The sequence below is a fragment of the Myotis davidii genome, unplaced genomic scaffold (assembly GCF_000327345.1).
Source record: "Myotis davidii unplaced genomic scaffold, ASM32734v1 scaffold132, whole genome shotgun sequence".
Classification (NCBI taxonomy): domain Eukaryota; kingdom Metazoa; phylum Chordata; class Mammalia; order Chiroptera; family Vespertilionidae; genus Myotis; species Myotis davidii.
Window position 1 is genome coordinate 2,188,772 of NW_006285258.1, and position 12,501 is coordinate 2,201,272.

Here is a 12,501-nt window from a genome sequence, read left to right on the forward strand (position 1 = left end):
TACTCACAAGACCTTAAAAGACGTGGATTCGAGCTCTAAATCTGGCATACCAAAATACAGCAGGGATTCAAAGTCAAGTCCAAACCCTGTCTCACATCTTCTTTGTGACATCCACTAGCCTACCAGTAGCTCTGTCCCATATTCTTTAGCTTCACTCTATAACATGGAATAGATATAGCCATAACTGCAGAATCAGAGTTTCAAGTCCAAACTTTAACTAGTAGAAGACAGGAAGTCCAGGATTTGAAATTTGAGTAGATGGGAAACAGTAAGAAAAAACTTAAAAGGGTAAATGGGAAGCAATAAAGAAACAAAATCAATTCCCAGAAGAATCTATCTACACTAATAAAAGACAAAGATGCTAATTGACCATACCTTCACTACACCCATCAGCCAATCAGAAGAGTATGCAAATTAACCCAAAAAGATGGCCATTAAATTTGCATACTGCAGGCGGGGCGGGACAGCGCGAACTACCACCCAGGCCTCCCGTGTGTATCCCAGGGCAGCGGGGCGGGACAGCGCAAGCCGCCACCCGCCCCACCGCCATCCGGGCCTCCCGTGGATAAGCCAGCAGGTGGTTATCCCCCGAGGGGTCCCAGACTGCGAGAGGGCACAGGCTGGGCTGAGGGACCCCCCCGAGTGCACAAACTTTTGTGCACTGGGCCTCTAGTATATATATATAAAAGACTAATGTGCAAAGTGTCCCCTCAGGAGTTCGACCAGAGATCAGGAGTTCGACTGGTCATTATGATGTGCGCTGACCACCAGGAGGTGGCGCAGAATGACGGAAGGCCCCGGCTGGCAGCCAGCAGCCAGAGCAGGAAGGCCCCAGCCAGCAGCCGGAAGGCCCCGATCAGCCCTGATCGCTGGCCAGGCCTAGGGACCCTACCCATGTATGAATTTCGTGCACCAGGCCTCTAGTTTCATATAAAGAATCAGAATGTATGAGTACCACAGAGTGGTGGTATGAAAATATTATATAAAATATGTTTTGCTATGATCAGATCAACCTATAATTATCTAAGAAAAGCTAATATATTATTTCCAGTAATTAACTGTCATTACCCAGCATTTGTTCTAACAGGTTTGACATTAAAAAAAAACATTATAACAAGTCTGAAAAACATATAAAGTTATTCTACCATTCTTAGTGAAACTATCATTTTAGTTTTTTCTTTAAAAATACAAACCATGCCCTGATTGGTTTGGCTCAGTGGATAGAGCATCGGCCTGCAGACTGAAGGGTCCCAGGTTTGATTCTGGTCAAGGGCATGTACCTTGGTTGCAGGCACATCCCCAGTAGGGGGTGTGCAGAAGGCAGCTGATCAATGTTTCTCTCTCATCGATGTTTCTAACTCTCTATCCTTCTCCCTTCCTCTCTGTAAAAAATCAATAAAATATATTTAAAAAAAAAATACAAACCATGCTCAGCTGGTGTGGTTCAGTGGTTGAGCATCAACCTATGAACCAGGAGGTCATGATTTGATTCTGTTCAAGGGCATATGCCCAGGCTGCGGGCTCAATCCCCAGCAGGAGGCATGCAGGAGGCAGCTGACCAATGATTCTCTCTCATCATTGATGTTTCTAACTCTCTCTCTCTCTCTCTCTCTCTCTCTCTCCCTCCCTCCCTCTCTGAAATCAATAAAAATATGTTTAAAAAAAACAAACAGCCCTTGACGGTTTGGCTCAGTGGATAGAGTGTTGACCTGCGGACTGAAGGGTCCAGGGTTTGATTCTGGTCAAGGGCACATACCTCAGTTGCAGGCTTCTGGCCCTGGTCATGGGTGTGCAGGAGGCAACAAATCGATGTTTCTCTCTCACATCAGTGTTTCTCTCTGTCTCTCCCTCTCCTTTCCACTCTATCTAAAAATCAATAGAAAAAATATCCTGGGGTGAGGATTAAAAAAACACACAAAACTATAAGTCAACAATTTATAACCTTAGAACACTAAAAACACTGACTTAAAGAGGCATAAGAAATACAGAAATGTTGAGTAACACATAAATCTTTATCAAGAATGTACACATAACTAAAATACTATAATCACAAAGGAAAAATAGAAAATAATTGCAAGTTTTTTCCTAGCTTTAAAGGTTACAAAGTTAAGAAACAAAAGAATTCAAGTATGTAGGGGGTAGGGGAGGCCAGGGAAATGTCAAGGGGGAGGAAAAAAGGAGACATATGTAATACTCTTTGTAATACTTTAAGCAATAAAACAAAATTTAAAAAAAAAGAATTCAAGTATGGTGAAGACAAAAGAATTCAAGTATGGTGAAAAAAGAAGCCAAGCATTAAGGAAAGAGTTACGGAACCTTATAGGATAAGGTTAGCAAAATACTAAAAGTTAAGGTTTATTAGGATATACTCTACTATAAAATAGTATTTGAATACTGCAGTTTTAATATAAAAGCATCCCCAATACATGAAGCTCTCTGCATTCATAGCATCTGAATTATTTCTAAATGTTTTCCATTATTTGACTCTATCCTCAAACCATTCTGTGAGAATTAAGGAGCTTCAAGCAACCCCACACAACCAAGGGAAAACCAGGCCCACAGCTGGCTAGCGGTAGAAGTGGGAGGAAAGCCAAGGACTCCTGACACTAAGCTCCTCACTGCCTCTCAGTTTAACTTCAGAAAGCTGCCTGGTATTTTTCTAAATCCACGTAAAAATAAAGGACGATGCTATCAGGGATTTTGTATTTTATCTGACAAAGAATATCCTCTACCTTGGTAGCACTAAGTAAGTTATAATAAATTTTTAGTATAAATTTTTGTTTTGAAATATATATAGTATATACACCTATCCAAAAGAATTTACTTACTTAGAATGTTGAAGTTTATCTTCTATTAACGGAAGAACAGCTGGAATCATTTCTTGAGGGAAAATCTGGCTAACGATAGTAAGTGCCATACATACTTCCACCAGGTTAGTGCTCTGCAAGTCCTGACACAATCATTAAGCAAAGAAAACATTCAGTGCAAAGTTTAAAACTAGGTATAGTGAGCGCAACATTGCAATGGCCCCACTTACTTAATAGTTTTCTACTAACTTTATAATTAAGTTGTACATTTACCTCATCTTTTATAGGAATATCTCTGTTTCATTTGCTTTAACAGTCAATAAATAAACACAGCCAAAAAGCAATTGATCCAAAAGGAAACTGTATTTCTGTTCTGACACTGGCCCAAGTAGTTTCCTTTAGAATAGCTTTTAAAACTTTTCTAAACTAATAGCAAACCAACTTTGTGAATTGTCCTTGTTAAACAATGAGTGAAAGTTTAAAAGCAAGTAATTCTCAAATATTCTATATAATAAAACTCTAATATGCAAATTGACTGAACAGCAGAATGACCAATCGCTATGACATGCACTGACCACCAGGGGGCAGACGTTCAACGCAGGAGCTTCCCCCTGGTGGTCAGTGCACTCCCAGAGTGGGAGCACCGCTCAGACAGAAGCTGGACTCATGGCTGGCAAGTGCAGCGGCAGTAACAGGAGCCACTCCCACCTCTGCTGCAGGTAGGCAGTAAGGAGCAAGGGGCCCCAGACTGCGAGAGCACCAGACTGCGAGAGGGATGTCTGACTGCTGGCTTAGGCCCAATCCCCGGGGAGACCAGGCTTAAGCCAGCAGGTGGACATCCCTGAGGGGTCCCAGACCATGAGAGGGTGCAGGCCAGGCTGAGGGACACCCTCCCCCGCCCCCAGTGCACAATTTTGTGCACCAGGCCTCTACTATACAATAAAAGGCATGAATTCGTACATACTTAGATATGCACAAATTTTATTAATCATTCTAACAGAAAATGAAAAACTATTTTTAAAAGTTTGGAAAAATTTAAGTTACTAGTAATCTTAATAGAGTATAAGACTTAAAATTCAGAAAGTACTACACACACACAGAACCCACACATCAAAAGACTGACACAAAGTAAACATGAAAATACTCAACAATTCAATTATACTTCATTACCAATTTTGATTAAAAATTTAACAGGAGCCCTAGCCAGTTTGGCTCAGTGGATAGAAGGATCCTGGGTTCAATTTAGTTCAAGGGCAAATGCCCAGGTTGCAGGTTCGATCCCCAGTAGGTGGCATGCAGGAGGCAGCCTATCAATGATTCTCTCTCATCATTGATGTTTCTATCTCTCTCGCTTTCTGCCTCCCTCTCTGAAATCAATAAAAATATATTTTCAAAGAAATAATTTTTTAAAAATTTAACAGGAAAAAATATTGTGAGTATGGATTAAATTGTGTTTTTATTATCTGTACATTCCAGTTCCAATTATATTGTACTAGAGGCCCGGTGCATGGATTCATGCACCAGTGGGGTCCCTCAGCCTGGCCTGCAGGGATCAGGCTGAAACCAGCTCGCCGACATCCCCTGAGGGGTCCTGGATTGCGAAAGGGTGCAGGCCAGGCCAACGGACTCCACCGGTGCACAATTGGGGCAGGAGAGGGACTCTACGAGGGCTCCAGGGCATGTCAGTCCAAATTGCCCAGTCCCAATGGCTGAACCCCAGCAGCAAGCTAACCTACCAGTTGGATCTTCTGCCCCCTGGTGGTCAGTGCACATCACAGCGACTGGTTGAACAGTTGAATGAATGGTTAGACACTTAGCATATTAGGCTTTTATTATATAGGGTTACTTTTAGAATTTAAAATAATTATTCAGTTTACATCTACATCCCTTTAGAACATATCCCAGAGAAAGAGACAACAACATGGAAATATCCAGAACTAAGAGTCTGGATATCTGAGTTATAAGTCTAACAATAACAGCAGCAGTAGCTATTACTACTTTCATAGTGTTTCGTACAACCTCACAATTTGGTTAAGTTCTATTATTATCCCCATTTTGCAGATACAGACACTGATCTAAAAGATCTTTCTAAAATAAATAAATAAATAGATAAATAGATAAATAAATAAATAAATAAATAAATAAAGGATTAATACAGACCCATTCTGTAAACCTACTTTCTTCCAAAAATATCTAATTCAATATGATTAAGGAAAAATGTCAGGTGCCTGCAGAAATAATTTCTGACTTCATAATAACCAACATACAATACAGTACCTTTACAACTGTATTCACAAGGAGAAGCAACAGTTCATGACTTTCATGTAGAAATAAAGACACTGCCAAATAACCTATAAAATTTGAAGGGAAAAGTCTCATCACAATGTTCCCAAGAATTTAAAAAAAGCAATCATATATTCCAAAATTAAGTGTCAAAGATACCAGTTATAGGTAAATATGAAAACAAATTATAAAATATGAAATCAAAACCTCTAGTAAGGAAGATTTCAAGAGTTCTTCATCCTGAAATATTCCAGAATTACGTATTTCATAGGATATACCTAAAGTGGAAAAGAGACTGTGTGTACCAACTTAAAGTCATGTAGACATTAGAAATACAAGCTATGTTTTGTGCATATCTCTACACAATCTATCAAAACATTTTCTGCCTTTAGCCAAACACAGAGTTACTCAAAAACTAATAGTTACTCGAGTTAAGTGTGTTACTGGCTCTCTGTGTTGTTGAATGAGCTACCACCTAATATCAAGCCATATGATGTAAATCATATACTAAGCCATAAACAATACCTTATTTCCTCAATTTGAAGACATACTAGTCACCCTTCGTACTGGAACATTTGTTAGACAGTTACTATGGGTCAACTACATTACAAGCCTCACCTCATTTAATCCTCACAACTCTATGACATAGATATTATTACCCCTGATATAATGATGAAGCCCCCAAATGGTAGTTGCCCAAGATCTATACCTATTACAAGGTAGAGCCAGGGCTCAAACCTAGCCAGGAAGAGTTAGTTCATGTTTTTAACCCCTATGTTGTTCTTTCTCTCCACATAGTCTACTGTGAGGCCCTATCCCCTGAATCCTGTTGTCACTGTTTTTCATTCTTCCCAACTCTTTTCAGCCCTTTCATTAGGGTTTCTATTGTTAAGTATACCCATCATTACCCAGCGCCTACACTATATGTGTGTGTTTGGGAACATGGGGAAAAATATGGAAAGTTCCTATTCTGAGTCCCTTGAGATGTTGCTTTCAGGTGTATCCTCTGCTTGGCTGAAATAAATTTATAAAAATTCTCTACAAGTTTGGATGTTTTTCTGTTGACACTATCATCAGAGACTGGGAGTTGATGCCAAATGGATCTGTACAGAAACCTATTAAAAGAAGCTCTGGAGAGGATTAAAAATGGCGGCGGAATAAGTGCATGCTGCACTGGCAGGCTCCCAGGTATAAACTTGAATTACAACTAAAATACAGAAAAACTTTCTGAATAATCAACGTGAAACTCGCTGGAGAGAACCCTGATACCCAAGGACCAAAAGTGGAGACCGAATAGAGACTGGTAGCAGGGGCAGGGGCACGAACCAGAGAGGTATTTCAGCTGTTCGGAGTTGCCACTGAGAACTCTGGGGTTTAATCCCCAAGCTGGGCCCTCCCCCAACCCCCAGCAGAGAGCACCAGAACTGAGAAGGGGACCCACATAATTTCATGGATTGGTAGAATCAACATCATTAAACTGTCCATACTACCCAAGGCAATCTAGATTCAATGCAATCCCCATTAAAATGCCAAGGGCATATTTCACAGAACTAGAACAAATACTCCAAAAATTTATATGAAATCAAAAAAGGCCCTGAAAAGCTGCAGCAATCTTGAAAAAGTAAAAGAAAAACAAAGTTGGAGGAATTACAATACCAGATTTCAAGCTATACTACAAAGCCACTGTAAACAAAACAGCCTGGTACTGGCACAAGAACAGGCACATAGAAATGGAACAGAACAGAGAACTCAGGAAATCGACACAAGCCATTACACTCAATTAATATTTGACAAAGGAGGCAAAAGCATACAATAGAGTCAAGATAGTCTCTTCAATAAACAGGTGTGGGAAAATTGAACAGATACATGCAAAAAAAATGAAATAGACCACCAACTTACACCATACACAAGAACAAACTCAAAATGGATAAAGGACTGAAAATTAAGTCGTGAAACCATAAAAATCCTAGAGGAAACCATAGGCAGCAAAATCTTAGACATCTCTCATAGCAATATGTTTACAGGTACATCTCCTAAGGCAAAGGAAACTAAGGAGAAAATAAACAAATGGGGCTACATCAAAATAAAAAGCTTCTGCACAGCAAAAGAAACCATCAACAGAATGAAAAGGGAGCCCACTGTAACATATTTGGCAATGACACATCTGAAAATGGTTAATATCCAAAATATATAAGGAACTTAAACAACTTAACAAAAGGAAGACAAACAATCCAATTTAAAAATGGGCAAAGGACCTAAATAAACACTTCTCTAAAGAGGACATACAGATGGCCAAGAGACATGTGAAAAAATGCTCAAAGTCACTGATCATCAGAGAGATGCAAATTAAAACAACAATAAGGTATCACCTCACACCTGTCAGAATAACTACCATCAACAAATCAACCAATGACAAGTGCTGGCGAGGATGTGGAGAAAAGGGAACCTTAGTATACTGCTGGTGGGAATGCAGACTGGTGCAACTGTTAGGTCTGATCAAATAATTGAACCGATGCCCCCTCCCCTGGGAACTGACCTTTAGGCCACTTCACAACGGACATTTCACTTGCTTAGGCCACATTCCACTTGCTAAGACCATTATCTCTCCCCTCCAGAGTGTTCCAGAATCCAGACCTGCACAGAGACGTCTCCACCCAGAAAAAGCCAGCCTAGAGTCCTTTAAAAACCTCTGGAGCTCAGCCCATCTGGTATCCAGATGACCGAATCCTATATAATAAAAGGGTAATATGCTAATTGACCAGACATCTTCCAGACGTCTTTCTGGACAAAGCCACAGTGGCGGGGGCCAAGGCAGAGATGGTTAGGGGTGATCAGTCCGGCAGGGGAGAGCAGTTAGGAGCAGTCAAGTCAGCAGCAGAGGGCAGTTAGGGGTGATCAGGCCAGCGGGGGAGGACAGTTAGGGGCGATCAGGCTGGCAGGGGGAGCAGTTAGGGGGCAATCAGGCCAGCAGGGGTGCGCAGTTAGGGGATGATCAGGCCAGTGGGGGGAAGCAATTAGGGTGCAATCAGGCCAGCAGCGGAGAGAGGTTAGGGGACAATTAAGCCAGCAAGGAAGCAGTTAGGGGGCAATCAAGCCAGCAGGGGAGCAGTTAGGGGCATCAGGCAGGCAAGCAGGCGAGCAGTTAGGAGCCAGTGGTCCCAGATTGCGAGAGGGTGGGATCGGGCCTAATCCAACAGTCAAACATCCCCTGAGGGGTCCCCGATTGGAGAGGCTGCAGGCCGGGCTAAGGGATTCCCCCACCCACACCGCCCATGCACAGATTTCATGCACCAGACCTCTAGTAAATTTATAATTCTTCACTCCTTTTGGCCTCGTGCGTTCCTCCTTTGGTGACCCTAACAGCAACCATTATGAAAACCATTATTTCCTCAAAAAATAAATATGGAACTGCCATTTGACCCAGTGATCCCACCTCTTGAATATATCCTAAGAAACCCGAAACACCAATCAGAAAGAATGTGTGCACCCCTATGTTCATAGCAGCATAATTTACAATAGCTAAGATCTGAAAACAGCCCAAGTGCCCATCAGTAAATGAGTGGATAAAAAAGCTGTGGTATATTTATACCATGAACTACTATGCTGCAGTAAGAAAAGAAGAATCTCTTACTCTTTGAGACAGCATGGAGGGACTTGGAGAGTATCGTGCTAAGTGAAATAAGCCAGTCAGAGAAAGACAAGTATCACATGATCTCACTCATATGTGGAATCTAAGTAACAAAATAAACTGATGAACAGAGTGGATCCAGAGACATGGAAGCATGGAACAGAGTGTGGAATCTCAGAGGAAAGACGGAGGAAGGTGGGAGGCAATCAATCAAAGATCTTGTATGCATATATGCATATAACCCATGGACACAGACCATAGGGTGCTAAAGGCCTGGGGCAATGGGGCAGGCTGGATGGGGTCAATGGGGGGAAAAGGGGGACATATGTAATACTTTCAACAATAAAGATTCAAAAAAGAAAGAAAGTTCCTATTCTCACAACCAAGTAGTGTGACCCACTGCAACATCTTTACTGAAGGTCATAGGAAGTGCTGTTACTCGCACAATCATGAAAGGAAAAATAAAAACCTAACCAGGACCAAGAAAGAGATGAGAAAAACTCTAGAGAACATTAAAGCAGAGATTAGGTCTTATCAGATTGCTAAAACCTTATCTGTTCAGCTAGGGTATCACCCACACCCAAGTCACCATCGTCAAATTACAAGAACAACAAACTAATCCAGAGATGATCTACATGAAATCTTAATTCTGTTACAAAAATTTCCTGTTTCACAATTAGGAAACGCGGGGGGGAGGACGGAGGAAGATATTCTATGACAAAAGAATGAAAACAGTTTCACAAAAACAAAGAATGACAGCTATGATTATAGAGTGAGTATATTTGCTATGACTAAGAGTTAGGTATAGCATAAGAATATAGGCTTTGCCTCATAGAAATTTGGGTTCACATTCTGGCTCCACCGTTCATTAGCTCTACGACCTTGGACAAGTGATTTGATCTTTCTGAGCCTCCATCTCCTCCTCTGTAAAATGAAATACTATCTCACAAGATAGAGCACCTAACATAATGCCTGACTTAATGGGTATTGAAATTCAGTTACTTAAAAATATTAATATGAAAAATAAGAAGGCGTTCTTCATCAAAGAAAACACCAAAAGTAGCATTAATAATCTCACGAGAGTTAATGAGACAATAGTACCAAAATGAAGACATGTAAAAGGTGGAGAGACACACAGAGAAAAACAGCGATGTGAAAGAGACACATAGATTGGCTGTCTCCCCACATATACTCAGCCAGGGCCAGGATCAAGCCTGCAACCAACATACATGCCCTTGACCAAAATTGAATCCAGGACACTTCAATTCGTGAGCTGATGCTCTATCCAACTGAGCAAAACTGGCTAGGGCCACATATTTTTAAAATAAGTGAAAATGAAAAGAATTACATGAAAAGTCTAAAAAGCAGAATATAGAAAGAGTTGTACAAAATATCACCAACAACAACCATCCAATATTTATTGACTATCTAGTGTTGCCAAAATTTCCTGCCATTAGAGATCTTAGAATTAGTTTGGGAACTAAAACATTAATATGTGAAAAGACAATACCATAAGATAACAGATGGTAGGAGCCACCTGAATGATGACAGAAGAGTTCAAACTTGGTTTGGAATATGAAAAGAAGAGACAGGATGCCAAAGAACATTCTACTTGAGGGAAGAAAACAAGTCTAGAATTGGAAGCCTATTTTGGGTAGAATGAGGTTCAACGAGTGGAGTATCATATGCATATAGTCTGAGAATCTTTACCAAGACATCTCCCACCCCATCCCACCATATGACAGCACAAGTCACTACAACTTGTGAAGAATGCTGGTCCTGACAATATGACACTACCAACTCCTTTCAATAAAGAACATGCTCTAGTCCTATATTATTCTAAAGTGCTTCCTTCTTGGGATTCTGATATAAAGCCGAATCTATATGAATAGAACTTTTTAAGTCCTTGAAAGAATTTTCCTTAATAGCTCTAAAGGTTGATTATAGAGACAAAAAATTTTTTAAATGCCTCTAGGCCTTGGCCAGGTAGCTCAGTTAGTAAGAGCATCGTCCCCATACGCCAAGGTTGTAGCTTTGATCCCCATCAGGGAACATACAGTTAACCAATAAATGCATAAATAAGTGGAACACACAAAACGCTCTTTCTCTCTCCCTTCCTCCTCTCTCTCTCCCTCTCTCAGATCAATAAATAAAAAATTTTAATAAATAAATAAATAAATAAAAAGATGCCTCTAATCCTTATAGCTAACGTATGTGAAACTGAGAACAAGATACTTAAAATTATTCAAGTCAATTTCAGTTTTATTCTATAAAGAAACATTTCTGATCATTAAGTTCATGGGGTTAGACGGGCTTTTAAAAATTAGCTTTACTGAAGTTTATATAATTTGCATACAAGAAAGTTCACCCATTTTTGTTTAATGAGGTTTTTTTTAAAATATATTTTTACTAGAGGCCTGATGCACAAAATGAAATTCATGCAAGGGGCTCGGCCCTCGCAGCCGTGGCTTCGTCCAGAAGGTTGTCACCTGTCCAGTCTAATTAGCATATTACGCTTTTATTATTATAGATTGATTTCAGAGAGAGGAAGGGAAAGGGAGAGAGAGATAGAAACATCAATGATGAGAGAGAATCATTGATCAGCTACCTTCTGCACGCCACCTGCTGGAGGTCGAGTCTGCAATCCACACACGTGCCCTGACCAGGAACTGAACCATGACCTCCCAGTTCATAGGTTGACATTCAACCTGAGCCAGGTCTAGTTTAACAAGTTTTGACAAATATATATATAGTCATCCAACCACCATCATAAGAATAGGCAATTTTTAATCTCTATAACTCCAAAATGCTATGAATCGGGAAAACTGACTTTATTTATTGGCTCTGAGTTTTGAAGTACTATTACCTTTTTAGAGCTTTGGAAACTACAAGGCAATGTTCTAAAAACATACTATACTAGAGGCCCAGTGCACAAATTCATGCACAGGTGGGGTCCCTCAGCCTGGCCGGTGATCGGGGCTGACTGGGGCATCTCGCCCAGTCTTGATCAGGGTTGACCGGGGCCAATCGGGAGGTTCTAATCGGGGCGATCAGGGCCAACCAGCTGGGGGGAGGGACCACGCCAGGTTGGCCAGCCGGAGGGAGGGGTCATGGGAGGTTGACCGGCCAGGGGGAGGGACTGCAGGAGGTTGGCCGGTCGGGGGGAGGGACCTGGGCTGTTGGCAGTGGGAACGCACTGACCACCAGGGGGCAGCTCCTGTGTTGAGTGTCTGCTCCCTGGTGGTCAGTGAGCATCATAGCAACTGGTCGACCAGTTGGTCTTAACGGTCACTTAGGCTTTTATATATATATATAGATACCTGCCATCATTCATTTTATATGGTAATTGGAACTTTAAAGGCAACATTAAGTCTTGAACACATACATACCTACTCTTTTTTCTAAAAGGTTTCCTTGTTGTGCCAACTTGATTGCATGTATGTAGCCAAAAGAAGCATCATATCCAAGCATTTCGCAATATATAAGTCTCACCATACATTCCTTCATCATTTTCTGAAAAGAAAAATATCCAGTAACTGTGTAAATAAATAGAATGTTTTATATTTTAATTCTGTTGTAATCATTTAACAATGAAATCCTTTAATCCTGGCACTGAAAAGAGTGTGTGTGTGTGTGTGTGTGTGTGATAAATTAATCACCTTAAGTCAGACTTTATAAATAAAAGTTGCTCCATAGCCCTAATCAGTTTGGCTCAGTGAATAGAGCGTTGGCCTGCAGATTGAAGGGTCCCAGGTTCGATTCCGGTCAAGGGCATGTATCTTG

General features: G+C 40.9%; 1 protein-coding gene across 4 annotated transcripts in view; it reads right to left on the reverse strand.

Annotated features, from left to right (window-relative positions):
* The window catches only part of AP4E1 (adaptor related protein complex 4 epsilon 1 subunit), a 67,345-nt gene that overhangs the window by 51,346 nt on the left and 3,498 nt on the right, over window positions 1-12,501 (reverse strand). Inside the window, exons 2-4 of one of the 4 annotated variants that reach the window (XM_006756001.2) lie at window positions 12,108-12,231; window positions 5,085-5,158; window positions 2,829-2,950 (exon numbers count right to left, since the gene is read on the reverse strand). In XM_006756001.2, coding sequence (XP_006756064.1) covers window positions 2,829-2,950; window positions 5,085-5,158; window positions 12,108-12,228 — 317 coding nt within the window. In that variant the 5' untranslated portion in view covers window positions 12,229-12,231. Of the gene's footprint in view, window positions 1-2,828; window positions 2,951-5,084; window positions 5,159-12,107; window positions 12,232-12,501 lie in introns of those variants that run through there. The other 3 variants (XM_006756002.2, XM_015558929.1, XM_015558930.1) reach the window with 3 other exon arrangements.